General features: G+C 43.8%; 1 pseudogene and 1 gene segment (V, D, J or C); both read right to left on the reverse strand.

The window, feature by feature from the left end:
• Positions 1–2,184: 2,184 nt before the first annotated feature.
• On the reverse strand, positions 2,185–6,578 carry LOC138999360 (Ig heavy chain V region 1B43-like). The segment is given in 3 exon segments: positions 2,185–2,499; positions 6,367–6,485; positions 6,569–6,578. Coding segments are annotated over 3 exon segments (444 nt in total).
• A 4,379-nt stretch (positions 6,579–10,957) lies between these two features.
• Positions 10,958–18,145, reverse strand: LOC138999112 (SRSF protein kinase 2-like; annotated as a pseudogene).
• Between the last annotated feature and the right edge of the window lie 9,336 nt (positions 18,146–27,481).

A 27,481-nucleotide genomic window follows, 5' to 3' on the forward strand; every position in this document is an offset into this window, starting at 1 on the left:
TTCGTTAAGTTGTCATCTCATGGATGTTTAGCCAGTTCACATTTTCTTCCCTCACTTTCTTCTGAAACAGACCACATATTTCCTAGAGTCATGAAAACACTCTGTTGAGAGTGTGCAGGAGCACAAGACATTTGTGTGTTGGTTTTGTACCTTATACCTTTCCTAAATTCTAGTTCTATTATCTTCTCATAGAGTTTTTAGGGTTTTCTATGTATAAGATCATGTCATCTGCATACAGTTAAGGAGAAATATTTTAACTTTTTTCTCTCTAATTTAGACATTTTAAATTTCCTTTTCTTTTCTAATTATTCTGACAAGGACTTCTAGCTTTGATGAATATAAGTAGTCACAGGGGAGCCCTTGTCTTGGTCCTTAAGAAAGAAGAAAAGCTTTGAAATTTTATGTGTAGCTTGATGTCACTCGGTGTCTCAAATGTGACCTTTATTCTATTGAGTTCCATCACTTTTACACCTAATCTGTTAAAAATTGTAAGTCCGAAGTGATTTTTAATTTTAAAGGCTTTATTCTGTATCTAATTATATGGTGGTATACTTTATCCTTCATTCTGTGGATGAGAGCTATCACATTTTCTGATTTACCTACGTTGAGCCATCCTTACATGGTGTTAGGGTATCCCACTTGATCATGGTATATTATCCTTTCTGTATGCTGGCACATTTCCTAGAGTCTCATTGAAGATTTTTCCATTTATGTTCCTCTGGGACACTGATCTGTCATTTTTGTGTGTCCTTACATGGCTTGGTATCAGTGTAATGCTCAGCTCAATAAATATCTTTGGAAATGGTGCCTCTTCTTTTAATTCTTGGAAAAGTTCAAGAAGATTTGATTAAGAAGTTATCAATTCTTCTTTGAAATTCTGGTAAAGCTCACCCTTAAGTCCATTTGACCCTTGGATATTTTCTATTAGAAGGTTCTCACTATTACTTCAATTGTGTGTGTGTGTGTGTGTTTAATTCATAACAATCTAGCAATATTAGAATCAAACCCCTAATTTGAGCTCCTAACAAGTGGACTGAGAAACACAACTGCTGATCTTCACAGTGTGTGGTCAGTGTTGAAATAATAGTTGCTTCCAGGCCACATATTTATTTCAAATGGCATCCAAGAGAATGAAATATAACCACGTTTTCTTATTTAGAATTCATAAAGTACAGTGTGTAATGAGATGAATGGTTTTGTATCACTGCTCATGTGTGAATGCATGTCTTTTCCAGAAATGAGTATGCGACTGTGTATGACTGTTTGTAACTATGTGTGTCTGTGTTTCTGACTGCTTGTGACTCTATGTGTGGGACTATGTGACTCTGTGTTTCCTGGGGAAGTAGTAAGATGAGGGTATGGATGCAGGGGGTCCCATGGACAACTCCTCGGCTCCTGATGCACATCTCACCCACAGTGAAGTTAGAAAACCTTGGATCCAGGAGGAAAGCAGGAGGGACACATTCTATGATGCACATCCAAGCTCTCAGGGTCACGTGTCCCCACTGTGGAGTTAGCACTGCTTCCTGCAGGACAACAGGGGCCCCTCCTGTGGATGAATATGGGGCTCCCTGTGTTTGGTGCACTGAGCTGACAGCTCTTCCAGGGATCAATGTGGACCCAGAGAGGATGGGTGAGGTCCATCAGCCCTGAGTGTGCTCAAGCCTTTCAGTAGAGGAAGGGCCCTGTGATCTCCCTGGAACCAGGATGGGAGAGAGTACATGGAGAGACAGACCCTGAGAGAGCTGTGATGGGGGAGGGATGGAGGCAGAGCAGTGAACACAGCCCAATGCCAGCAACATACCTGCGGGGTTTACACTCATCAGTGAAACATTGAAAAGTTAGTGAAAAAAGTCACTTTTAGAATTTGTGAAGGAGACTTGGTGAAGGAGAGACCCCAGAGACCCCTTCCCTGCTAACAAGTCACCTGCAAACAGACAATGTCCCTCGTTCAATGCTGTCTGCAGTGAGAATATGGGAAGGAAAAATCATTCCTGGAGGAAGTTGAGAGCTTGAGAGGAAATCCCTGTGCTCAACAAAAAGGCCCTTCCTCCCCACCTCCCTCTGACCCTGCTCTCAGGGCTGCTCTCTGTGCTGTGGGTCCTGAGCGCCTCCTGATGTCCCAAGAGCACCCTGCATCCCAACCCTGCTGTCTCTCTTCCTCAGGGAGGTTTGTGTCTGGGCTTACACTGACTTCCCCTCACTGTGTCTCGCACAGTAATACATGGCCATGTCCTCCGTGGTCAAGGAGCTCAGCTGCAGGAAGAACTGGTTCTTGGATGTGTCTCTCGAGATGGAGGTTCGGCTCTTGAGGGAGGGGCTGTATTTAATGTCTCCATCATAACGTATGCCCCCTATCCACTCCAGCCCCTTTCCCGGGGGCTGGTGGATCCAATTCCAGCGGTAATTACTGGTGATGGAGTAACCAGAGACAGTGCAGGTGAGGGAGAGAGTCTGTGAGGGCTTCACCAGTCTTGGGCCTGACTCCTTCAACTGCACCTGGGACAGGACACCTGGGGCCAAAAAGCATCAGTCTCTGTCAGTCACATGCAGTCACCCACATCCCATGACCCTTGCCTGATCGATGAGACCCTCACCTTGGGGGGTTGTCACCAGGCACAGGAGAAGACCCAGCAGCCTCATCTTCTTCTAGACCACAGCTATGCCTTCCCAGAGTCCTCAGCCTTGTGTGAGGAGAGAGCTGTGAGCCTGCACAGCCCAGGAGAGGATGTACCCTGGAGCTTGACCAGAGATTTGCATGTGGATCATCCCTTTTCTTATAAGTGAAGGGCCTGCAGTCAGGCTACCCTGGTCTTTCTGGGGCCTGTGTGGGGCGCCTCTTCACTTGACCTCAATCAACATGTAAGTTGGGGACAGGGGACCACATCAGTCATGAGACACATTGGATTCAGGTCAAAGCACAGCCTCATCTATCTGAGCATAAGAAGCAATATGGACTAGATGAGCAGGTTACACTTTTACCTTCTCATGCATCTTTCAAAGAGATGCAAAAGGGATTAGCATTTGTTCAGACCATTTCTCAATCTGAACACTCTAGTGAGTCTACAATTTCCAATTTTTTATTTCATACCAATAATTTCTACCTTTGTGCAAGAAAAGAAAAGATAAAGGATAGTCATTCTGAATATCTTATACATTAATTTATAAGTTACTTTGATCTGAGATACTACCTCCCAAGCACAGGCAGGTGGGACATTCTTGATTCTTATTGGAAATTTTGTGATTGTGTCTATAGCTTCCTGTGCAAACTCTTCCTTTGTGCAAGCCCATGGACTATTGCAGAGACCCCCTAATTACTTACATCAGCAATAGTCATGGCTCTGACTACTCAGAATCATTCATATGTTGAAATGATGATGGAAGAATTTTGACCTGTTTTCTTAGTTTAGTGTTATCAGTGATGTTGAGGCTCAGAGGAAGATGAGGGAAGAGAATTCCTACCATAGAATTTCTCACAGGAAAAGAAACTTCAACTCTGAGGGGAATCCTTCACCCCCAGCCTCCCTCTGCCTACCCCTGGGAGTTCACTGTGGTCACAGGGTGCTGGGCTCTCCCACAAACATATAACATCCTTAATGTGTAATTTATATGTTCTCATATCAGACATATGATTTGGAAATTTGTTATGTTTTATTTTTCTTAATGGAATCTTTGACGAGACAAACTTCTTTAATTTTAACCAAGGCTAATTTAATAATATGTCCTTTAATGGGACCTGTTTTGGGTGATTTTACAAAGAACTCCCCAGAAAATGCTGAGCTCCACTGTCCATGTGGATTGGCTACAGCAGCCACAGGGACTGGAGCAGGATCTGGTACCAGAAGAGAGCACTGCTGGGAAACTACCCATAACTCTGGATGTGACTGTGGAATTGGGTGAGGGGAGGAAGCGGGACTTGTTTTGAGTCACATGACAAATATGCCTGCTGTTCATGGACAGACAGTTACTGGGCATGTGAGTTTAAAGCTTCCTTTCACCCTAGCTGGTTTGGCTCAATGGATAGTGCATTGGGCTATAGATAGAGAATAGTTTAAGGTTCGATTCCAGTCAAGGCACATGAATGGGTAGGGGGCTCGATCCCCCATAGGGGGCAGTCAGTAGGCAATCAATCAATGATTCTCTCCCATCATTTATGTCTCTATCTCTATCTCCTTCTCCCTTTTCTCTGAAATCAATAAAAATATACTTTTAAAAAAGCCTCCTCCAGTGAAAGCCTAGAAGGAAGTGTAAGGCATGATAGAGACAGCTTGTATCATTGTAGGAATTACCTAAATAAGTATGAACAGGAGTTTGTTAGAAATAAAAATATGAAAGATTATGCAGGTAGGGACCAAGATAAATTAGGAAAGTGTCATTGCAAACTGGTGGGAAGGGGATCCCTCTTTCCTACATGCACGTTCTCACAGTGTCTCTGTTCTAGACCATTACTATAGCTCTCACACCTTTTGAGGTCCAGGGGTCTGTACTTGGACATCTTTGTGATCCTTACTCATGTGATCTCACCATGCATCATCCAAGCTGCATAATTCATTGGGGTCACATTTATGAAATCTCTGAACCTTTACAGGGAAGAGTGGACATCTCTCACTGGAGAAGCCATGGTCATTGTGCGTCTATATGTGGAGCCATCATTTCATTGGACCAAATCTCTGTCTAAATTTGTAGTCCTTGTCCTTTTTTTAAGTGTGTGATTCTTAAAAAAAAAACAAACGCTGTCTTGTTTGAAGTGTTACATAAGTCTCCCCTTTCTCCTATCAAGCCTCGTCTACATCATCATCATCATCAACATCATCATTATCACCATCATCACCATTTTCTTACTTAAAATTGTTCTTCTCAATTTCTATAGACAAGCTGGTTGTCCACACACAATGACTTTTTTATAGGAAAAGAAATCAGGTGTCTACTCCATGGCTGTCATTGGGAAATTGAAACCTCAAAGGCCCAACTCTAAGTTGACACAAGGCCTTCTAAAAACTGGAGATGTTGAATAAAGTACAGATTCCCACAAGACATTGGAACAGAGAGTTACTGTTGTACAATTTTATTATCACCATCACCACCTCCACCACCATGACCAAAATCATCATCATCATGATCACCTTCATCATCCTCATCCTCATTTTCTTACTTATAATTATTCTTCCCATTTTCTGTAACCCTGGATTTTGAATACACATAATGACACTTTATTTCAACTTTTGCACATTTTGTATAGTTGTTAGGTAAAATATGTACCCATACTTTATTTTATTTTTGCTTGACTGCTGACAACTGATGGCTTATTCTTGCCTCTTCTCCATCTGACAAACAGGAGAAATGTGATAAGAAATCAGGGTTTTGTCTTCAGATGTCATTGGGGGATTGAAACCACTCAAGCCCCTGAAAACAGAATTCATTCCCTCCCCCATCTCTTTGAAAATAATAGAGCAGAAATCCAGCCTCCTTTCCTGACTCCATCCAAGCAGGTCTGACCAGATGAAGGGCCTTCCCTGTGCTTCCCTGAGCTGTGAACTGTGTGCATAATAAACATCCCATGTCTCCTTGTGTGTGTATTTGTCATCGGCCTGTACATGTGAACCAAGCTTCTGTGGGTCCCTATGCCTCTGCCTGGTGTCACCTACTTTTGGTGCTATGAGCATGATGACAAGTCAATGATTGTAACCACCGTGAATTCTTCATTTCAAGCTTTCGGGTCACATGCCTCTGGTGTCTGCTTTCCAACACAATCATGTCCTGCTACTGGCTGGGACCCTGAGCTGTGTGGGGCTGAGCTGCATGGTTGAGTCAGCAGAGCCTCTGGTTGGATTTAGCTGATTTGGTTCAGAAGATTTGATCATTACTTGGTACTTGGCACAAGAGCTTCTGAAACAGACTCTCTATGACATTTGTCCATTTGAAGAAGTTATCTATGTTTACAACAGACTTTTCTAACTCAGAGACTTCAGAGGTAAGTGCAGAATCAGGAATCCAGACAGATTCCCTGAGGGAAACTGATATGAACAGTAAACCATACAGGAAACACCCCAAATCTCCAACTGCACCTGCTGCTGGGATGGTCCTTGGGTTCAAGGACCCTGAGTGCCCCCTGGTGGTCACAGCCTCTCCTGCAGAGAGGTTTGTGTCTGGACTCACACTGACTTCCTCTCACTGTGTGTCCCTTACACGGTAATACATGGCTGTGTCCTGGGCTCTCAGGCTGCTCAGCTCCATGTAGGCTGTGCTCGTGGATATGTCTCAGGTCATGGAGACTCTGCCTTGGAACTTCTGTGCATATTTTGTGTTTCCATTGTTAGGGTAAACCCACCCCATCCACTCATGCGCCTGCCCTGGGGCCTGTCGCACCCAGTTCATCCAGTAGCTGGTGAAGGTGTATCCAGAAGCCTTGCAGGAGACCTTCACGGAGGCCCCATGCTTCCTCACCTCAGCCCCAGACTGCACCAGCTGCACCTGGGAGTGGACACCTGTGGAGAGGAGACAGGAGTGGGTGGAAATCCCCCTTGACTCTCTGTTGTCCTTTCCTCAACCCAGGATGGGAGCCCCTTACCTATAGCCATAGCCACCAAGGGGAGGGTTCTCCATCTTCAGTCCATGGTGAGGGCTGTGCTGTGAGCACTTCTGTAGGGGAAGGTGTAGCTGTGGGTGATGCCCTCAGGGCACAGACACCATATTTAACCTAGTCTTCCCCCTCTCTTTTGCATATTGATGAGGCAGATTATTTTATCGCTGAGGTCTTGACCCCACCTGAGAGAAGGTGGATGACACAGGGACCATGCTCAGTAATAGACTGAGTCTCCAGGTCCTCATTCTTTTTTTAAAAAATTGTATCTTCATTGTAGAATGTATTACATATGTCCCCTTTTATCTTCCAATGACCCCTTCTAGCCCACCCCAACCCCCTGCTCAAGGCCTTCACCAGCCTATTGTCTCTGTCCATGAGTTATACATATATGCATAGGAGTTCTTTGTTTGATCTCTCCAGACCCTCTCACCCTCCCCCAACTTCCCTCTGAGATTCTACAATCTGTTCCAAGCTTCTAAGTCTCTGGATCCATTTTGTTCATCAGTTTATTTTGTTAATTCGATTCCATATATGAGTAAGATCCTGTGATACTTGTCTTTCTCTGACAGACTTATTTCACTTAGCGTGATACTCTCCAGGTCCCTCCATGCTGTCTCAAGGGCAAGAGATCCTTCTTTTTTTTATAATATATATATATATATATATATATATATATATATATATATATATATATATTTTTTTTTTTTTTTTTTTTTTACAGAGAGGAAGGGAGAGGGATAGAGAGTTAGAAACATTGATGAGAGGGAAACATCGATTAGCTGCCTCCTGCACACCCCTTACCAGGGATGTGCCCGCAACCAAGGTACATGCCCTTGACCGGAATCGAACTTGGGACCCTTCGGTCCACAGGCCAATGCTCTACCCACGGAGCCAAACCAGTCAGGGCGAGATCCTTCTTTTTTATGGATGTACTGTAGGCCTGGTATACGAAATTCATGCATGAGGTGGGGGGAGGGGCGAGGGTGTCCTAGGCCTGGCCTTTTGGGGCTTTCTTTCCCCTGGCTGACAGCAGCTTGCCCAGCTCCCCTGCTGACACTGCTTGCAATCTGTGCAGTGTGGCTCCCCCTCCCCCACCACCCATTGCCTCCATCTGCTGGACAGGCATGGGGTGCCATCGCTTGGCTGACATGGGTCTCCCTCTGCAGGGCAATCACTGGCTACCTGCCACAGCATTGCTGGCTGGTGGCCTGGTCCTTCCTCTGTGGGGAAATCGATGGAGGGGGCCCCCAGATCCATAGCCCTGCAGAGGGAGGCCCCGCCCACTCGCCTCAGCACAGCCAGCAGGGTTGTCTGGGCCTCCCTCTATGGGGTGATCTTGGGGCGATGGCAGGGCCCCTGACTAATTGCTTCGCACCTGCCTTGGCTGGCCTGGCAACAGTGCATGTCATAGCGTGGTCATCCGGAAGGTCGTCCAGACAGTCGTTCTGCTGTTCAGTTTGCATATTACGCTTTCTTTATTGTAGATAATAATTTGTTGTATAAATATACCACAGATTTTTTATCCACTCATCTACTGATGGTCTCTTGGGCTGTTTCCAGGTCTTAGCTATTATAAATTGTGCTGCTATGAACACAGGGGTGCAGACATTTCTTCTGATTGATGTTTCCAGTCCCTTACGATATATTCCTAGAAGTGGGAACACTGGGTTAAATGACAGTTCCATAGCTAATTATTTGAAGAAAAACCATAGTGTTTTTCATAGTGGCTGCACCAGTCTCCATTCCCACCAGCATTGTACCTGGGTTCACTTTTTTCCACATCCTCAAGTGCTCTACACACAACGTGTTGGTTTGTTTATGATAGTCATTCTAACAGGTGTGGGTGATACCTCACTGTCTTTTTAATTTGCATCTCTTGGATAATTAGTGACTTGTGCATTTTCTCATATGTCTCTTGGTCATATGTATGTTCCCTTTGGGGAAGTGTTAATTTAGGTCCTTTGCCCATATTTTAATTGGGTTTTTTGTTTTCCCTTTGTTAAGTTGTATGAGTTCCTTATATATTTTGAATATTAACCCTTTATCAGATGTATCCTTGCCATATATGTTTGCCAATACAGTGGGCTCCCTTTTCATTTTGTTGATGGTTTCTTTTGCTGTGCAGAAGCTTTTTATGTTGATGTACCCCATTTGTTAATTTTCTACTTAGTTTCCTTTGCCCTAGGAGATATACCTGTAAACATATTGCTATGAGAGATGTCTGAGATTTTACTGCCTATGGTTTCTTCTAGTGTTTTTATAGTTTCCCAACTTACATTTCAGTCGTTATCCATTTTAAGCTATTTCCTGTGTATGGTGTAAGTTGGTGGTCTATTTTCATTTGCTTTTGCATGCATCTGTCCAATTTACCCCCACAGCATTTATTGAAAAGTCTGTCTTGACTCCATTGTAAGTTCTTGTTTCCTTTGTCAAATATTAATTGTGTGTAATGGCTTGGGTCCATTTCTGGGTTCTCTGTTTTATTTCATTGGTCAATATGCCTGTTCTTTTCCCAGCACCAGGCTGTTTTGATTACGGTGGCTTTTGTACTATAACTTGGTGCCTAGACTTGTGATCCCTCCAATTTTGTTCTTCTTTCTCAAAATTGCTGTAGCTATTTGGGGTGTTTTTTGGTTCCATATAAATTTTTGGAGTGTTTATTCTAGCTCTGTGAAGCATGCTGTTGTTATTTTAATAGGGGTTGCATTACATCTGTAGATTGCCTTTGGTAACATGGACATTTTCTGATGTTAATTCTACCAATTCATGGACACTATATTTTTACATTTGTTTATATTTTACTCTATCTCTTTTTTCAAAGTCATGTAGTTTCCTCAATACAAGTCTTTTACCTCCTGGGTTAAGTTTATTTCTAAGTATCTTAATTTTTTGGTTGCTATGGTAAATGAGATTGTTTGTTTAGTTTCTCTTTCTCACAATTCATTATTGGTGTATAAAAATATCATCAATTTATTAGTGTTAATTTTGTATCCTGCCGTATTGCCAAATTCATTTATTAAATCTAGTAGATTTTTGGTGGAGTCTTTAGGGTTTTCTATGTACAATATCATATCACCTGCAAATATTGACAGTTTTACTTCCTCCTTTCCAATGTACTGTCTTCTTTCCTTTTCCAATTGTAGGACTTCCATTCTGCCAGCTTTCAGGCTATTCTGGTTGATGGTTGTTCTGTATTTTAGTTATTATTTTGATGTGGTTGTGGGAGGTGGTGAGTACAGGCATTTACCTACACCACCATATTGGTTCTTTCCCAGGCTCTGTTTCTGATGATTCATGCTGAGGTGTTATGGTTCATCCCTCTCTCTTCTCCTGCACACTTAGGGGAAAATTGAAGAGAAAGCAGGATGCCCCCATGTGTCCTGCAGGTGAGATATTGAAACCACATAAGCCCTTCTGTGTGAAGGACCCTCCCTGCCCCCACCTTGATCCACAATAAAACCCTGAACCAGTGTCCTTAACTGGGGGATCCAAACATTTCTTTCCCTTTTGTTCAAAAATATATTTTTCAGTTATTTCAGAGAGGAAGAGAGGAGGGGAGAGATAGAAACATCAATGTTGAGAGAGAATCATGAATCTGCTGCCCCCTGCATGTCCCACACTGGGATTGAGACTGTAACCTGGGCATGTGCCCTGACCAGCAATGGAACTGTGACTCTCAACCACTGAGCCACGCCACCAGGCAGCCATTCCTTTCTTCCTTTCTTTCTTTCTTTCTTTCTTTCTTTCTTTCTTTCTTTCTTTCTTCCTTCCTTCCTTCCTTCCTTCCTTCCTTCCTTCCTTCCTTCCTCCCTTCCTTCCTTTCTTTCTTTCTTTTTCTAAAATTGGAGTTCCCATCCTATATTTAATGGGAATTAACATTTACAGGGTGAATTGCATTTACATATCCTATAATACAGGAATGATATCCCTTTGCCAGAAGATAAAATTGTAAATTTTCTTGCTATTTCTTGGTTCCAACTTGATAATTTCTTAAGATTGTAAATTATATAGTATGTGGCTAAAACATTTCTTTACAAATAGTTACAAACATGCCAAAACACAAGAAGAAAGTATATTAAAAAACAAAAACCTGACGTTTGGATGTCACACAACACCAGAAACAATGCTTAGAGACATGGCGTTGTTCCAGAAGAAAGTGGGTCAGTGAGCTACTAAGCTGAAGATAGAGACTGCCCTTCCCCAGGATCATATTGCACAATGCAAAATGTCAAATGACAGAACCTCAAAGCAAAATAAAGGTCTGAGGATGAAGCCGACTCACTTGTAATCCTGTTAAAATAATGAGAGTCACCATTTAGATCCAATGTACTGGAAAACATTTGCTAGCTCAGAATACCATATTTGTAAAATCTGCTAAGAACCCAGCCAAGGATGCCGAAGGCATTCACCAGCAGAGGCTTGTTTTTCTGGAACCATTCCTAACATAGGAAATCTGTAAACTGTGCAGCATCTTCAGGGGGACACCCATACTTTTCCACAAGTACATCAAGGAGGCTCCAGGGCTTCAGCTTGGTGATGTGCTGCAGTTCTCCTCTGCGATTGAAGAATTTCTTAGAGTATTTTTCAGATAGAGCAAAGTGCCTTGGGATACTGCAAAGCAGCTCTATGATATGGCCAATGTGGTCTTCCTCTCTGGAATAGTCCTCTCCAGAACGCGGTTCAAACAAATAATCTCCCGTCACCCACTCAAATGCCATACACACCATGCTCCAGGTGTCAGCAGGTGTGCTTTAACCTGCTCCTATTAAAACCTCCATGGGAGAGCAGGGTAACGATTAAAGAACCAGCTCTGGGCAGTGGACTTCCCCAAACCAGTTTTAAGTGCAATAGAGAAAATAAACCCAAGCTACTGGATAGAGAGGCTGTATAGCCTCAGAGGCCAATCCAGAAACATTGCCACCCAGAGCTGAGCCACAAACTGACTCTTAGGTAAACACAACTTAAGGCAGTCTGGGACACAATTTACGGCCTGCCTTAAAATCAGGACTGTGGTTTACAACATGGAGGAACTGTGTATCGCAGGGAAATTCAGCATTCTCTTGAATACCTGGCAGGACTATGGCGAGCCAGACTGAAGAGTAGAAGGACCGAAGGACCTTCACTACTGCAAATTTTTATTTATATTTTTATTCTTTTTTCACTTTTTAACTAAGAAACCACTTTTTTTCTTTTTCCATCACCTGATTATACCCTTTTAATTACTACATTTTTATTTTTAACCATTATTATTACTGCTACCATTTTACCATTTTTTAAAGTGTCATTTTATTTTCTCTTTATTTTATTTTGGGATTAGTGTTCTACATTCTATTTCCATCATTCCTTTAGCATCATTTTTATCTACCTCAATTTTACCTCTATGCTAAAACCCTCTTCCTCACTTTTCCCCTTTTGTTGTCCTGTTTCTCTTACCCTATTCCTGCTTTAGATTTTCCCTATTCCTTCTTTTTACCCCCTGTCAAAATTTCACCCTACTTATATATCTTATTTTCAGTCCACTGCTCTAAATCCTTTTACACCTCTCCCTTTTTTTTCTTCACTATCCAAATTTTTTTCTTTTATCTTTCTACTAGAGGCCCAGTGCACAAAAATTTGTGCACTCGGGGTCCCTCAGCCCAGCCTGTGCCCTCTCACAGTCTGGGACCCCTCGGGGGATGTCCACCTGCTGGCTTAGGCCTGCTCCCCAGGGGATTGTGCCTAAGCTGGCAGTGATACATCCCTTGGGGGATGTCCACTTGTCAGCGGGCCGAAGCTGCAGTTGAATATACATTGCGCTGCTGAGGAGGCAGGAGAGGCGCCAACCATCACCGCTGTGATGCCATCAGCCTGGCTTGTGGCTGAGCAGAGCTCCCCCTGTGGGAGTGCATTGACTACCAAGTTGCAGCTTCTGCATTGAGCATCTGCCCCCTGGTGGTCAGTGTGTGTCATAGTGACCAGTCATTCCCAGGGTCAATTTGCACATTACCGCCCTAACAGGGTTTGGCTCAGTGGATAGAGCGTCGGCCTGCAGACTGAAGGGTCCCAGGTTCGATTCCCGTCAAGTGCATGTACTCTGGTTGCGTACACATCCCCAGTAGGAGGTGTGCAGGAGGCAGCTGATTGAAGTTTCTCTCTCATCGATGTTTCTAACTCTCTATCTCTCTCCCTTCCTCTCTGTAAAAACTCAATAAAATATATTTGAAAAAAAATTGCATGTGCACATTACCCTTTTATTATATAGGATAGAAGCCTGGTGCACGGGTGGGAGCGAGCTGGTTTGCCCTGAAGGGTGTCCCGGATCAGGGTGGGCAGGTGACCTCCAGCTCCCTACAATTGCCCACGCCGCCCCTGCTCACGATCGCTGGCTCTGCACATGCTCAGGCCTAACACCTCTGGCCAAGGCATTAGGCCTGGGCAAGGGACCCCCAGCTCCCCACCATCGTCAACTCGGCCCCTGCTCCCTGCGATTGCTGGCTCTGCCATAATGCCTCTCATCCAGGCATTAGGCCTGGGCAGGGGACCCACAGATCTCCAAGGGATCTCATGCTCCACCCCTTCCCAGGCCTAACCCCTGTGGCCAAGGCATTAGGCCTGGGAAGGAGACCCCAAGCCCCCACCAACTCTGCTCCAACAAACTAGACAACCTGGAGGAAATGGACATATTCCTAGAAAAATACAACCTTCCAAAACTCAATCAGGAAGAATCTAAAAATATCAATAGGCCAATAACTATAGAAGAAATTGAAGCAGTCATCAAAAAACTTCCAGCAAACAAAAGCCCAGGACCAGACGGCTTCACAGTGGAGTTTTACCAAACATTCAAGGAAGAACTAAAACCTATCCTCCTCAGACTACTACAGAAAATTCAAGAGGAAGGAACACTTCCAAGCTCATTCTATGAAGCCAAAATCACTCTAATACCAAAACCAGGTAAAGACAACACAATGAAAGAGAATTACAGGCCAATATCCCTCATGAACATAGATGCCAAAATCCTCAACAAAATCTTAGCAAATCGGATCCAGCAGTACATCAGAAAGATCATACACCATGACCAAATAGGATTTATCCCAGGGATGCAAGGATGGTACAATATCCGCAAATCAATAAACGTGATACATCACATAAACAAATTGAAAGAAAAAAAAACCACATAGTCATATCAATTGATGCAGAAAATTATTTGACGAAATCCAACACCCATTTTTGATAAAAACTCTCAGCAAGGTGGGAATAGAAGGATCATAACTCAACATAATAAAAGCCATATATGACAAGCCCACAGCCAACACCATACTCAATGGACAAAAACTAACACCATTTTCCCTAAGAACAGGAAGAAGACAGGGATGCCCACTCTCACCACTTCTGTTCAACATAGTCCTGGAAGTATTAGCCATTGTAATTAGGCAAGAAGAAGAAACAAAAGGCATCCAAATTGGAAAAGAGGAAGTAAAACTGCCCTTATTTACAGACGACATGATATTATACATACAAAACCCTAAAGACTCCATCCAAAAACTACTAGACTTAATACATGAATTTGGCAATGTAGCAGGATACAAAATCAACCCAAAGAAATCTAAGGCATTTCTATACACCAATAGTGAACTTGCAGAAAGAGAGACTAAAAAAACAATCTCATTTACTATCGCACCAAAAAAAATTAAGCTACCTAGGAATAAACTTAACTAAAGAGGTAAAAGACCTCTACTCAGAAAACTACAGGACGTTGAAAAATAAGATAGAGGAAGACATAAACAGATGGAAGAACATACCATGTTCATGGGTTGGTAGAATCAACATCATTAAAATGTCCATACCTCGCAAAGCAATCTATAAATTCAACGCACTTCCCATTAAAATGCCAATGGCATATTTCACAGATCTTTAACAAACTCTCCAAAAATTCATCTGGAATAAAAAAAGACCCCGAATAGCTGCAATGATCCTGAGAAAGAACAAAGTAGGTGGGATCTCAATACCAGATATCATGCTGTATTACAAAGCCACTGTTCTCAAAACTGACTGGTACTGGCACAAGAACAGACATATAGATCAATGGAATAGAATAGAGACCCCAGAAACTGGCCCGAGCCAATATGCTCAATTAATATTTGACAAAGGAGGCAAGAACATACAATGGAGTCAAAATAGTCTCTTCAATAAATGGTGTTGGGAAAATTGGACAGATACATGTAAGAAAATGAAACTAGACCACCAACTTACACCATACACAAAAATAAACTCAAAATGGATAAAGGACTTAAATGTACGACAGGAAACCATAAAAATTCTAGAAGAATCCAAAGGCAACAAAATCTCAGACATATGCCGAAGCAATTTCTTCACTGATACAGCTCCTAGGGCACTTGAAACTAAAGAGAAAATGAACAAATGGGATTACATCAAAATAAAAAGCTTCTTCACAGCAAAAGAAACCATCAATAAAACAACAAGAAAGCAAACTGCGTGGGAAAACATAATTGCCAATGCCATATCTGATAAGGGCCTAATCTCCAAAATTTATAGGGAACTCATACAACTTAACAAAAGGAAGATAAACAATCCAATCAAAAAATGGGCAAAGGATCTAAATAGACACCTTTCAAAGGAGGACATTCAGAAAGCCAAGAGAAATATGAAAACATGCTCAAGGTCACTAATCATCCGAGAGATGCAAATCAAAACAACAATGAGTTACCATCTCACACCTGTCAGACTGGCTATCAACAAATCAACAAACGACAAGTGCTGGAGAGGATGTGGAGAAAAAGGAACACTCGTGCACTGCTGGTGGGAATGCAGACTGGTGCAGCCACTATGGAAGACAGTATGGAGTTTCCTCAGAAAAACTAAAAATGGAACTCCCATTTGACCCTGTGATCCTACTTCTAGGAATATATCCCAAGAAACCAGAAATACCAATCAGAAAGGATATATGCACCCATATGTTCATAGCAGCACAATTCACCATAGCTAAGATCTGGAAACAGCCTAAGTGCCCATCAGTAAATCAATGGATTAGAAAACTGTGGTACATATACACAATGGAATACTATGCTACTGTAAAAAAGAAGGAACTCTTTCCATTTGCACCGGCATGGATGGAACTGGAGAGCATTATGCTAAGTGAAATAAGCCAGTCAATGAAGGAAAAATACCACATGATCTCACTCATTCACGAATAATAAAGACCATTATAAACTTCTAAACAATAATAGATACAGAGGCAGAGCTGCCTCCAACAGATTGTCAAACAACAGCGGGAAGGCCGGGGAGCTTTGGGGGGCAGGAGGGAGGGGGGTTAGAGATCAACCAAGGGACTTGTATGCATGCATATAAGCATACCCATTGGACATAAGACACTGGGTTGTAGGGGAGGCCAGGGGATTGTCAGGGCGGGGGAAAAAAAGGAGACATATGTAATACTCTTTGTAATACGTTAAGCAATAAAAAAACCTCCATGGATCTGTACTGACATGTCTGAATGTCTTCTGTGAAGTATTTATGCACCCAACAAGCATCACACAGGTCAGCAATCTTAACTCTAACTTTATCAGCATTCCGTGGATCCAGGGGATTCACCAGTAAGTGTGCTGCCTGTGTTTTGTTTGTTGGCAAATCCCCAGTGTTGGAGGCCGAAACCATCCTGCTCTTGTCTTGGGATGGGCTGCTTTCCTCCTGCTCAGTGAGTGGGATTCCTCAGAAAGTGCAGAGCCACAAGGTTCTAAGGGCCCAAAGGTCAATGAGGTGGAAAATTCTGGAAACTGTGACTTGGGAATTTTATGCTGTCCATTTGGCAATTTACCATTGAATTGTTCACAGGAGCTGGTATACGTGTAATCACTTTCTGCTTTTGGCTCATCAAGGTTATACTCCTCGGGGTTTGGGAAATCTTCTTCATCATCATCTTCATCATCCAGCTGCTGCTCCAGCAAGAACGGGCCATTCCCAATGTGGTCATTGGTTTTAGGTGATTTTATCCAGGTGGGGTCTATCTTCTTGAGCTCCTATTCACCATCGTCTTCATCCTGCTCAATGTTTTCTTTCTCAGCATCTTCTTTCTCTTCCTGGTCCTCAGCTTCACTGTTGTTAAGCACAGGCTCTCCCTCAGCAGCCTCCTCTAGTGCTTCTGTTTTTAGTTTCACCTCTGGGCGGTATTCATCATCTTGCTCATTGGAAGGTACGGCTGATGTGACATTTTCTTCTATTATTTTCCTTTTGGCTTCACACTCCAATTCTTCCATAAAGCAGGTGATTTTCCAGTAACTCAGCCTGCCTTTTCTGCTGCTTTTTTTTGTTTTTAGAAATTTTTCCTATAGGTTTATGTTGTGGAGCCGTACTCATTGCAGTCCCTGAAGGAGGAGGAACACCGGCTTTCTGCCACTTTGTGGCCTCAGCTGCCATTCTTCTCACATGTGCATCATCACACACATCAAGATGTCCCCTGGCTTGATATCAGTATGAATGATCTTGCATTTCCTGTAGTAGTCAAGCGGAATGAAAAGTTAACTAGAAGAGGACGTTCTGCCATGAAAAGGCGGGAGCCTGCAAGCAGGCCATGTCAGAACAGTCTTGCATGCAAGACTTATTGTTCAGAGGCAGAACTTTCCTTGAGGTGATAAATAGTCCATGAGGGCATGGCAAGTTCAAGGGAGGGTGCACTACTGCAGGTGGAAATAGTCTTTGTATAACATAGGAAATTAATAGTGTAATGTATAACTTAGCTTTGATGATCTCATAAGCATGCCTGTTAATCATTGTCACTTGCTGTACTCCATTGTTATTTACTGTACTCACTGAATAAAAGCCATGAGAGTTTTGGGGGCCTTTGCTACTCGCCTGAGCGAGCGTTAGCCCTCTGCTTCTCTGCATCCTGCACGTCCGGCTCATCTCAGTGTCACCGTTCAAAAAGAACATCAACATTTCCTGTGTAGATGATCTAACCCTGGGAGTATCTGTCAAATGATACTCCTCACACAACGTAAAGGAAGGCCTTGATAGTTGGACTTGATAATCCATTTGAGGAGATGGTGGCCAAGCACTTTGAAGAACATGCAGACATGGATTCCATTCATGCCTGAAATCTTGAAGTCATCAATGAGCTGTACTACCATGCTTTTACTTGGGTCACTGGGATCACTTTCTAGAACACATTTGAGCAATTTTATTTAATCCAAGGCTGTCTCTGCATAATGCTGGGCACTTTTTACAACTTTCACTGCAACAAATTTTTCCCCTGCATGTCCCATCACAGCCAGACAGTAGAGAAGTGTCCCCATCCCAGCTTCCTAGTAACATGATACTGACCATTGAAAAGGTCTCCGTTTTCACAGGATGATGGCCACCTTTGCATTAGTCTGTGGGGTCCTCCTGCTCCTTATCGTCTGAACCCAGGATATCCTCATCTGGCTCTGGGGGCGTGGGGTCTAGTAGAAGTGGCTGTGGTGGCCGAGGTGGTGGTAAAGGAACTAAGGGAGCATTCTGTGGAGGCCCCAGCCTTTCTGAAGAGGACAACTTCTCAGAGTTAACTGACATCAGCAGCTCAATCTTATGCTTGATTTCATTTCCTTTACTCAATCTGCAGGACAGCTTATCCACCATAGTATTCCCAGTAGTCACTCATTTTTATTTTATCAGATGCTTTTCTTTCAGCCTCTGCTTTCAGGCCTGAATTTCCAGCGCTTTCCTGGAGCTCTTCCCAACACAGGGGAAGCAGCCAGGCAGCCATTTCTGACTCTCTGAAAAGCCTGCCCTGCTTGCAATAGATGTGTCTGTGATGTGATAAACCTTACCAAGGGCCTTCTGTGTGGGGGACATCATCAGCCTAAACACCATTCCAAGGTACGGTGGGTCCCTCTACATCCTCCTGATGGTGTCACCTGCTATTGGTGCTATAAACATGATGACAAGTGAATGAACTTCACAAAGAGGTCCTTCTTCACTAACCTTGGGGTCACACTCCTCTGAAGCCTTCTGTCCAGCACACTCGTGCCCTGCTGTTGCCTAATTGGGACCTGAGCTGTGTGGGGGTGAGCTGCACTGTCGAGTCAGCAGAGCCTCTGGTTAGATTTAGGAAAGGTGGGTCAGAAGATTAGATCATTAATTGTAATTTTAACACAAGACTGTCTAAAAGAGACTCTCTGCCTTTTGTCCACATGAGAAAGTTGTCTCTGTTTACAACAGACCTTTCTAACTCAGAGACATCAGAGGTAAGTGCAGAGTCAGGAATCCAGAGCTTCCCTGAGGGAAACTGTGACATGAAGAGGAAACCACACAAGAAACCAGCTCAAACCTCCCTTCAACTGCACCTGCTGCTGGGATGGTCCTTGTGTTCAGGGACCCTCAGCGACCCCTGGTGGTCGCAGCCTCCCTGCAGGGAGGTTTGTGTCTGGGTTCACAGTGACTTCTGCTCACTTTGCGTGTCTTGCACAAAAATACACAGCCATGTCATCGACTCTTAGGCTGTTCATTTGCAGATACAGCGTGTTCTTGGCATTGTCTCTGGAGATGGTGAATCAGCCCTTCACAGAGTCTGCATAGTATGTGTTGCCACCACTCCAATTAAAGAGTGACACCCACTCTAGCCCCTTCCCTGGAGCCTGGAGGACCCAGTGCATGCCATAGTCATCAAAGGTGAATCCAGAGGCTGCACAGGAAGGTCTCAGAGATCTCCCAGGCTGCACAAAGCCTCATCCAGACTCCACCACTGCACCTCACACTGGGCACTTGCAAACACAAAGATGTCCTGGTCAGGAAACTCTCACACTTCCACTGTTTTTCTCACTTATACCTACTCACATATACAGTGTCTATCATTCTCCATAAATTATCTCTAAAAACAGCCACAAGAAAAACCCAGCTGAGCCCAAACTCCATGGTGAGTGGTCTGTGTTCAGTCCTGGCCAGGGTATGGGAACATCTGGGGATCCCAGGGCTGGGCTCCTGTCCCAGAGCTGCAGGGTCAGGGCTGGGCTGGTTTTTATGAGCAGAGGGGACCTATTAGCATGTACTCATACTATATAGAGAGAATAGGGGTTGGATTCTGACATAAAGGACATAATCTCAGAGTGGGATTTGTACAAAGGTGCTGTCTGTTATAAATTACTCCCACATCCAGGCCTGTGCCCTCCCATAGGACCCAGATGCTCAGAAGATCCATACAAACACACAGGGGAGAAAATTCACACAAAAAGAGAAGGTTTAAAATGAGAGATGCTGTTGACAGGCACTAGTAATGTCACCCAAGAGAAATCAACCCTCACAATCTGAGAAAGAAGTAAAAGTCCAGGGGGTTCATGTTCAGGAGATGGGAAGTTCCATCTGACACTGTTTCCCTTACAAAGTGAACAGAGGATAAACTGAGACCAGAGTGTGAGGCTAGAGCCAGTGGACCAATAGTTGGGGGCAAGAGGAGCATCTGTGTTGATCCCTGGGAACAGAAGCATGAACTATAGACACACAGACAGAGCTCCTGGGTCCTATTCCTTCAGGGGAGTTTGGTGCTGGATGTGTAGCAGCTGCATAGCCTCCTTTGTGGTGTTTACTCTTTAGATTCTGTTGTAGATCCAGTTTCATACATTTGGATATAGAATTTTCATCATGACCAAGTGTGTTTAGATAGGCTGGGGGTAATGGTTTAGTAATAATTAGGTTGAAAGTCTTGTTATTGTGATCCTGATATCTGCATGTGACTCTTGGGACCACCGTCACTATGCCCTGGCTCATCTTCAGGTGTCCTGTCTGTGACCCATCCTGGTTTGTCCATAGACGGATTGACCTGTGAGATAGGTTCTGGTGGATGAAGGGGGGCAGCTGGGTTTTACAGGGTCTGCTCTGCCCTTGATGCTGTGGGAAGAGCTGGAGAGAGTTGGCAGGGCTCTGGCCATGGAGATCAGGGTCTCGGACAGATCTAGGGAGAATGTGGACAGTGGATGGCAGCTTGGGAGTTTCCTTCCTTCTGAATTTTGGAAATATTTTTAGAACAAAAGGTGTTCGTTTTCCTTTAAATGTCTGGTGAGATTCATCTATGAAGTTATCTGGTCCAGGAATTTTCTTTGCTGGGAGGTTTTTTATTCCTGCTTCAACTTCATTAGAATAATTTGGTGTATTTCAATTTTTTAATTGTTCCTGATTCAGTTTTGAAAGGATATATGATTCTAGGAATTGAGCATTTTTGCCCATGTTGTCCAATATGTTGGCATGCGGTTGTTCATAGTAGTTTATTATTAACCTTTCTATTTCTATGGTATTTCTATGTTGTTCATTTACAGATACAACATGTTCTTAGAGTTACCACTAGAGATGGTGAATCGGCCCTTCACAGAGGTGGCATAGTTTGTGGTACTTCCATCACCATTAATGTATGAGACCAACTCTAGCCCCTTCCCTGGAGCCTGGTGGACAGAGATCATCCAGTAGCTACTGAAGGTGAATCCAGAGGCTGCACAGGAGAGTCTCAGAGACCCCCCAGGTGGCAACAAGCCTCCCCCAGACTCCACCAGCTGTATGTCACATTGGACACCTGCAAATACAAAGGCATCTGGGTCAGGAAACTCTCACACATCCACTCTTTCTCTCACTCATGTCCACTCACATGCTTAGTGTCTCTTGTACTCCATAAATTACCTTTTAAAATAGCCACAAGGAAAACCCAGCTAAGCCCAATCCCCATGGTGAGTGGTCTGTATTCAGTCCTGATCAGGGAATGGGAACATCTGGGGATCATGGGTTTGGACTCCTGTCCCAGAGCTGCAGGGTCAGGGCTGGACTGGCTTATATTAGCATAGGGGGCCCCTATTTGCATGTCCTCCTCCTATATAGAGAGCTTTGTTGTTGGATTATTACATAAAGGACATAGTCACAGAGTATGACATGTCGAAGGGTGCTGTGTGTGAAGAATTACTCCCCACATCTGGGCCTGTGCTCTCCCCAGTGGACCCAAAAGCTCCAGGAGACCTGTACAAAGACCCAGGAGAAAAATTGTCATAAAAAGAAAAAAAAGAGCTTTAAATGAGAGATGCCTTTAACCGTCAACAGTAATGACAAACAAAGGAAATCAACCCTCACAACCCAAGAAAGAAGTAAAAGTGTGGGAGGTTCATATTCAGGAGGCAGGTGGGTCCATCTGACACTGTTTCCCCTACGAAGTGATCAGAGGATAAACTAAGACCAGAGTGTGAGCCCAGAGCCAGTGGACCAAGTGTTGGGGGTTGAGGAGCATCTCTGTGCATCCCTGGGAACCAGAAGCATGAACTGTAGAGACACAGACGGAGCTCCCATGTCCTATTCCTTCAGGAGAGTTTGGTGCTGGATGTGTAGCAGCTGCACTGCCTCCTTTGTTATGTTTATTCTCTAGACTCCCTTGTAGATCCAGTTTCATACATTAGGATATAGAAGAATCTCAATCATGACCAGCTGTGTTTAGAGGAAGGTATGGGTAATGATTTAGGAATAATTAAGTTACGTTCTGAAAATATTATTATTGGAAACCTGATGTCTGCATGTGACCCTTGGGACCGCTGTCACTATATCCCCCATGATGGGGGTCAACTGGAACCTGCACCTGACTCAGTGCCACATTGGAGAGGAAGGTACAGGGAACATGATGGGGGATTAACCAAGACCGAGGACACACACATCCAGGATCATTGTTTCATTAGGTTGTCATCTCCTTGTTGTTTAGCCAGTTCACGTTTTCTTCCCTCACTTCCCTCTGAAACAGCCCCATATATTTCCTAGAGTCATGAAGACACTTAGCTGAGAGTGTGCAGGTGCACAAGTCATTTGTGTGTTTGTTTTGTATTTTACATCTTTCCTGAATTCTAGTTCTATTAGCTTCTCATACAGTTTTTAGGATTTTGTATGTACAAGATCATGCCATCTGCATACAGATAAGGAGAAACATTTTAAGTTGCTTCTTTCTGATTTAGATATTTTAAATATCCCTTTCTTGCCTAATTATTCTCTGTTGTGATGTAAGAAGAAAAGCTTTGATATTTTCTCTGTGTAACATGATGTCACTTGTTGGCTTCTCCAATGTGACCTTTAGTATATTGAGATCCATCACTTCTACACCCAATCAATGATGACTTTTAATTCTAAAGCGATTTTCAATTTTAAAGCCTTTATTTTGTATCTATTTATATGATGGTATACTTTATCCTTCATTCTGTGGACGAGATGTATCACATTTTCTGACTTACATACCTTGAACCATCCATGCATGCTAGGCCGGTATCCCACTTGATCATGGTAAATGATCCTTTCAGTGTGCTGTTAAGTTTCCTAGTATATTGTTGAGGATTTTTTCATGTATATCCATCAGAGATATTGACCTGCCATTTTGTATGCTTTTATTTGGCTTTGACATGAGTGTAATGGTCACCTCAATAAATTTGTTTGGAAGTCTTGCCTCTTTCTTTAATTCTTTTTTTTTTTTTTTTTTTTCGCTTAAAGTATTACAAAGGGTATTACATAAGTGTCCTTTTTTCCCCCCCGCCCTTAGGGAGGGTAGGGGTTTGTCTTTCTTTAATTCTTGGAATAGTTTAAGAAGAGTTGCTTAAAAAGTTATCAATTCTTATTTGACATTCTGGTAGAATTCACTCTTGAGTCCATTAGGTCATTAGATCTTATTTGCTGGTATGTTTTCAGTACCACTTCAATTATTTTTTTTTTTAATTTGTGGCAATCTAGCCAATTTGGGTTTCAGTTCCTAATTTCAGCTCCTACTAAGTGGACTGAGAAATACAACTGTTGATCTTCACAGGGTGTGATCAATTTTGAAATAATAGTTCTTTGCAGACTACATATTTATTTCATCTGGCATCCAGAGAATAAAATATAACCAAATTTTTATATCGGATTCATAAAGTACACTGTGTAGCTACATGGACAGTTTTATATCACTGTTCATGGGTGAACACATGTCTTTTCCAAAAACAAGTGTGTGACTGTGTGTATGTGGCTGTGTGTGTGACTGTGTGTATGTGACTATGTTTGTGACTGTTTGTGTATCTGCGTGTGTCATAACATGTCTATGTGACTCTGTGCTTCCTGGGCAAATAGTACGAGGATGGTATGGATGCAAGGTGTCCCATGGACAGCTCCTGGGCTTCCCACATGCTCAGGATGCACATCTCACCCACCATGAACCTAGAAAACCTTGGATCCAGGAAGAAAGCTGGAGGGAGGAATTTGTTGACTCTGAGGCACATCCCAGCCTCAGAGTCACCTGTCCCCACTCAGTTCTCAGGCTGTTCATTTGCAGATACAGTGTGGGGCTAGCACTGCTTCCAGCAGGACAGCAGGGGCCCGTTATGTGGATGGATGTTGTTCTCCCTGTGTTTGGTTCACTGAGCTGACAGCTCTTTCAGGGATCAATGTGGACCCAGAGAGGATGGGTGAGGTCCGCCAGCCCTGAGTGTGGTCAGGCCTTTCAGCATAAATAGGACTCTGTGATCTCAATGGAACCAGGACCGAGAGGGCATGCAGAGAGTCAGACCCTGAGGGATGAATGCAGAGCTGTGCACACAGCTCAATCCCAGCAACCCACCAGCAAATTTCAGACTCCTAAGTGAAAAGTTCAAAAAACAGTGAAAAAAGACACTTTTAGAATTTTAAGGAGACTGGGTGAAGGAGTTCCTGTCAGTGCCAACATGTCTCCTGCAAACAGACAATGACCCTTCCTCACTGTTGTCTGCAGTGAGAATATGAGAAGGAAGAGTCCTGTCTGGAGGCAGGTGAGAGCTGGAGAGGAAATCCCTGAGCCCAATAGGAAGGCCATTATCCCGGCCCTCCCCCCCCCCCCCAACACACACACACTCTCCCCCTCTGCCTTTGCTACTGGGGCTGCTCTCTCTGCTGTGGGTCCTGAGAGCCCCCTGGTGTCCTGAGTGCCCCCTGCAACCCATCTTTGAAGTCTCCCTCAGGGAGGTTTGTGTCTGGGCTCACACTGACTTCCCCTCACTGTGTCTCACACAGTAATACATGGCCGTTTCCTTGCCCTCAGCTCTCACGCTGTTCATTTGCAGACATAGTGTGTTCTCTGCATTGTCCTGGAGATGGTGAATGAGCCCTTCTCAGAGTCTGCATAGGATTTCTGACTTTCATCTTTCCATATAACCGCCACCCACTACACCCCTTTCCTGGAGCCTAGCGGACCCAGTTCATCCAGTAGCTATTGAAGTTAAATCAAGAGCCTGCACAGGAGAGTCTCAGAGACACCCCCCCCCCCAGGCTGCTCCAAGCCTTCCCCAGACTCCACCAGATGCACCTCACACTGGACACCAGCAAACACAAAGACGTCCTGGTCAGGAAACTTTCACATGCCCACTGTTTCTCTCACTCATGACCAGTCACATTCTCAGTGTTTCTTGTTCTCCATAAGTTACTCTTAAAAGAGCCACAGGGAAAACCCAGGTGAACCCCAACCCCATGGTGAGTCCTCAATGTTCAGTCCTGACCAGGGAATGGGAACACTTGGGGATCCCAGGACTGGACTCCTGTCCCAGAGCTGCAGGGTCAGGATGGGCTGGTTTTTATGAGAAGAGGGGGCCATATTTGCATGTCCTCCTACTCTATAGGGAGCTCTCATATTGGACTCTGACATAAAGGACAAGGTCCCAGAGTGTGACATGTTCAAGCATGTTCTATGTTAGGAATTACTCCTCACACCAGGTCGGTGCCCTCCCCACTAGACTCACCTGCTGTATGAGACCTGTACAAAGACACAGGAGAGACATTTTCATAAAAAAGATAAGGTTTAACATGAGAGATGCCTTTGACAGTCTCCAGTAATGAGAACCAAGAGAAATCAACCCTCACCACCTGAGAAAGAAGTAAAAGTGCAGGAGGTTCATGTGCAGGAGATGGGAAGTTTCATCCAACACCATTTCCCCTACAAAGTGATCAGAGGATAAACTAAGATCTAGGGGGAACCTGGAGCCAGTGGAGCAAGTGTTGGGGGAGAGTGTCGTGTCTGTGTGGGCCCCTGGAACTATAGAGACACAGTCAGAGCACCCAGGTCCTATTCCTTCAGGGGATTTGGTGCTGAAAGTATAACAGCTGCACAGCCTCCTTTGTGGTGTTTCTTCTCCAGACTCTGTTGTAGATCCAGTTTCATACATTGGGATATAGAAGAATCTCTGTCATGCCCAGGTGTGTTTAGGGGAAGATGTGGGTAATGATTTAGGAATAACTAAGTTCAGGTCAGGAAAATGTTGTTATTGGAAACTTTGATGTTAGCATGTGACCCTTGGGACTACTGTCTCCATGTCCTGGCTCAGCTTCAGGTCTATTTTCGGTGATCCATCCTTGGGGTACCCACAAGTGGATTGACCTGTGAGAGGGGTGTTGGTGGATATAGAGTAGCAGATGGGTTTTTATGGGGACTGCTCAGCATATGAGGCTGTGGGAGGAGCAGGGAAGAGTCAGAAGTGTTCTGGCCATGGAGCTCAGGGTCCCTGAGAGATCTAGGAGAATGTAGACAGTGGAAGGCAGCTTGGGAGTTTTCCATCCTCTTGAATTTAGAGAATATTTAGAGAGGGATAAGGGTTAGTTCTCTTTTGAATGTCTGGTGAAATTCACCTGTGAAGTTATCTGGTTCAGGATTTTTGATTGCTTGAAGTTTTTGGGCTCCTGCTTCAATTTCATTAGGTTAATTTGGTCTATTCAGATGTTCTGATTGTTCCTGATTCAGTTTTGAAAGGATATATGTTTCTAGGAATTAAGCATGTTTGCCTATGTCAGTGGTTGGCAAACTGCGGCTCATGAGCCACATGTGGCTCTTTGGCCCCTTGAGTGCAGCTTTTCCACAAAATACCACATGCGGGCGTGCAAGTACAGTGCCATTGAAACTTCGTGGCCCATGCGCAGAAGTTGGTTTTCATCCTGAGCAAGTCTATTTTGAAGAAGTGGCCTTAGAAGAAGTGGATGTGTAGGTTGGTTGGGCTACTGGAGACACAGCTCAGGCTGGCCTCAGGATATGCTGTGTGGGGGAGGAGCGCACGATTCATGCAGGAGTTGAGTGAGCCAGTCAGCAGTCTCATTGTGCGGTAGTTAGTGTTAGTTGTGTCCACAAATCGCATGCGGGTGACAAAAGTACCTACTCAAAGCATAAAGTTACCTATATTTTTCCAACCAGCTGCAAATCCTACACGTATTTTTGTCATCAATTTAAAAATTGTAATTCTTTTGTGTTGGTGGCTTTGTTATTTTAAAATGAAACATGTTTTTAGGTTCCCTGTTTGAGATTGCTACAAAGAAGAAGCAAAGAAAAACGGAAGATGAAAACCATGAATTTAAAGTTGAATTTAAACTTGAATGTATCTATTTATACAGTTTAAGTTTAAAAAATTTGGCTCTCAAAGGAAATTTCAATTGTACTGCTGATATTTGGCTGTGTTGACTAATGAGTTTGCCTACCACTGGCCTATGTGGTCCAATATATTGGTGTATGGTTGTTCATAGTAGTTTATTACAATCCTTTGTATTTCAATGGTTTTAGTTGTTGAAAAATCAGACGGAGGCCTAAATATTAGGACTACAGGCTTTATTAGAGGAGAAGCACCTGCCGGGCTGTCTCCCAAGGGGAGAACAGCAGCACGTGCATGGGTGGGCATGCCTTTTGAGGGGCAGAATGGGAAGGGGTGGGGGGCTTAGTGTACTCGGCGCACACTGATTGGTGGCTTACTGCATTGTCCATATAGGACAAGGGCTTAGGGTATTTGGCAGGTGTGGATTGGTGGTCCAATGTTTAGTCCATATAAGGTACCTGGTTAGTCACTCAGGTATTTCTAGGCTGCAGGTTACGTCATACCCCTCCCACCAGTTGCAGGGAGGGAGGATTTATCATTCCAGGCTTTTGGTAATAGTAAAAAAAAATTGAGAGTCCGG

The sequence above is a fragment of the Myotis yumanensis genome, unplaced genomic scaffold, assembly GCF_028538775.1.
Source record: "Myotis yumanensis isolate MYYU_CA2020_CCGP unplaced genomic scaffold, mMyoYum1.0.hap1 SCAF_22, whole genome shotgun sequence".
NCBI lineage: Eukaryota > Metazoa > Chordata > Mammalia > Chiroptera > Vespertilionidae > Myotis > Myotis yumanensis.